This window comes from Lithobates pipiens, unplaced genomic scaffold (assembly GCF_037356315.1).
Source record: "Lithobates pipiens isolate NorthernLeopardFrog02 unplaced genomic scaffold, aLitPip1_a1.2 Scaffold_16, whole genome shotgun sequence".
NCBI lineage: Eukaryota > Metazoa > Chordata > Amphibia > Anura > Ranidae > Lithobates > Lithobates pipiens.
The window spans coordinates 421,525,624-421,527,959 of record NW_027507748.1 but is presented as its reverse complement, the minus strand read 5'-3'; the positions used below and the strand labels follow the sequence as shown (position 1 = coordinate 421,527,959).

The window sequence follows — 2,336 nt, the reverse complement described above, 5'->3', positions numbered from 1 at the left end:
GCAGCACCAGTGATAATCTATTTATAGTTAAATATTGACAATCAGACTAGAGTTTAGCTATATATGGACATTAGCTGCTGTCGGTTTATAAAAACATAAAAAAATAAAATAAAAAAAAATAAACAGTGGATGCAATAATTATGCACCAAAAAAGTAACAATGTAAAATATTTTCTTGTTGAAGCCTGTAAGGCAGTGGGGAGAGACTATGGGGAAGTGAAGTGTTAACAGTCAGCGATGATGTCAATAGCTGCTTTGCATAGGGGAGGTTATATAAAAGCAGGGACAGCTCATCCCTTTCACACTCAAGGCTGCATCTTGGAGGACTGGTTCTGTTTCTTGTGTGCGCGTTACATAGCTTGGTAAGTCGCACCCTGCTGATTTGGAATTTTCCATCATAATGTGTTCTTTTGTTGCTAGCTGTAAATCAGTTTATTGCCTGTTATTAGCCAGCAGTCTGGCACTAATCAGAGGGCATTTGCTTAGCAGTTGTGAGCTCCCTTTGTCATTGTGCTGGAGGATTTAGATCTGTACTTGCATGTAAATTTCAATGTTATCTGTACTGCTTTCATTAGCTAGGCTTTAGATTTTGGCAGCGGCTAAGCATTGGCAGTTGCCATTTTTATAAAAAATAAATAAAAAATTCTGTAGGAAGGCTATGCAGTTGTATTAATTAGAATTGTCTTGAAACTGTGATCCTAAAAAGCAGAGGCTCTTTCTGCTCATGCCAGCATGGTTTGCTGTTTGAAATTGGGGGGTTTGATGTGAGAAATGGGGGGGGGGGGGGGTTCTTTTGTAAAAAAAAGGAGCCTGAAAAAAGCGGGGGCTGGAGCAGACTTGGGCGGTGGTTAAGGTTCCTTGGATTGGAGCTGCAGCTCTTTGTAAGAAAAGAAGAATGCATGACTTCATCTGCCAGCAAAGGACTGCTGCCCCGCCATGCTGCACCCTCATTAACATATGCTATGTGCCCATGGCTGCTGGCATGCTTCCAGCTTATTGATCAGCAGCTCCCTGGGTGTCTAAAGAAAGGCAGCCTACTCATACAGGAAAGATGCCAGCTTTTTTTTTTTTTTTAAATTTATTTACCAGATTGCTTTGAAATTGTGTATTGTACTGCTAATCTAGCTAATGAGCTGCAAATGCTAAAATCAGAAGCGCTGGGCTAAATGGGGCGATTAAATAAGTGAGGTGAGGGCGTGGCAGGTACTTTTATATGAAGTGACACTTTTTTGCAATGCAAGGATGGTGGCGCTATAATTTTTTTTTTTTTTCCTTTTGTGCAGATCAACCTACAAAATGTCTGACAAACCAGATATGGCTGAGATTGAGAAATTCGATAAGACCAAGCTGAAGAAGACAGAAACGCAAGAGAAAAACCCCCTTCCTTCTAAAGAAAGTAAGTATTAAGATGGAATCCTCATGATCAACAGATGAATGACTTTTATGACTTTGAATTTTGTATTTTTTTTTTCCATTTTTGCTTTTATCTTCCCTTTTTAAAAAAAAAAAAAAAAAAAAAAAAAAAAATTTTTTTTGTCATTTTGCTTTAATTTTTTTTTTTTTTTTTTTTTCTTTTGTGGTTTTGTTTCCATTTAAACTAATTACATTTTTTTTTTCCTCCTTTTTTCAGCGATTGAACAAGAGAAACAAGTGTCTGATTCCCAATGAAACCCATCACTCCCCCCCCCTCCCAATATGCACTGTACATTCCACAAGCATTGCCTTCTTATTTTTTCTTCTTTTAGCTGTTTAACTTTGTAAGAAATAACTAAGATACAAAGCGGTTGGAAATCGTTTACTATGCTGCCCCGTTCCACCAAACAGAAAAGATTAAAAAAAAAGTTTAAAAAAGAACTACTGAACACTGAACGAAGGCGTTGCCTTTCCATCTGCCTGTCTGGCTGGCTTTGGTTCTGGTGGCATGAAAGACCGTGCATGATAAAAGGAGACCGTGAATGGAGCTACACAAATGAACACGTGGTGATTTTGAAGGGAAAGCTGCACCAAGGTCCGGCGAGCTGTAAAATGCAGTCAAATCGAGTGCCATTTTATTTGTTCAAAAATGATTTGAATTATTGGAATGCACAATTTTTTTCAATATGCAAATAAAAAGTTTAAAACATTCTCTGGTTCTTGTATTTTTCTATTGTTGCCTGACGAGTTTTGGCACTGGAAGAAAATTCTGGTTAGCACAATGGGAGCTCAGCTTACTGTGGGATTTTTTTTATTTTTTTTTTTTACTTTACTACCAAAAATTACTGGTGCTTCGCTGACCATGGTGACAATGACGGTACTGCTTGTATTTAAATTTACATTTTCTTGTAATGTTACATTAGA

The 2,336-nt window shown here is 37.6% G+C and overlaps 1 protein-coding gene across 1 annotated transcript; it reads left to right on the top strand.

Moving 5' to 3' along the window:
- The first annotated feature begins 215 nt into the window (after positions 1-215).
- TMSB4X (thymosin beta 4 X-linked) lies at positions 216-2,121 on the top strand. The gene is made up of 3 exons (XM_077482543.1): positions 216-361; positions 1,283-1,395; positions 1,630-2,121. The coding sequence occupies exons 2-3, from the start codon at positions 1,296-1,298 to the stop codon at positions 1,665-1,667; spliced, it is 138 nt and encodes a 45-aa protein (XP_077338669.1). The 5' UTR covers positions 216-361; positions 1,283-1,295; the 3' UTR covers positions 1,668-2,121.
- Positions 2,122-2,336: the final 215 nt, after the last annotated feature.

What these genes read in the sequence shown, in the direction of transcription:
- TMSB4X (XM_077482543.1), top strand. Translation starts at nt 1,296, where the DNA reads ATGTCTGACAAACCAGATATGGCTGAGATTGAGAAATTCGATAAGACC. An exon ending in CCCCCTTCCTTCTAAAGAAA is followed by an intron (nt 1,396 to 1,629) that starts GTAAGTATTAAG and finishes TCCTTTTTTCAG; the next exon opens with CGATTGAACAAGAGAAACAA.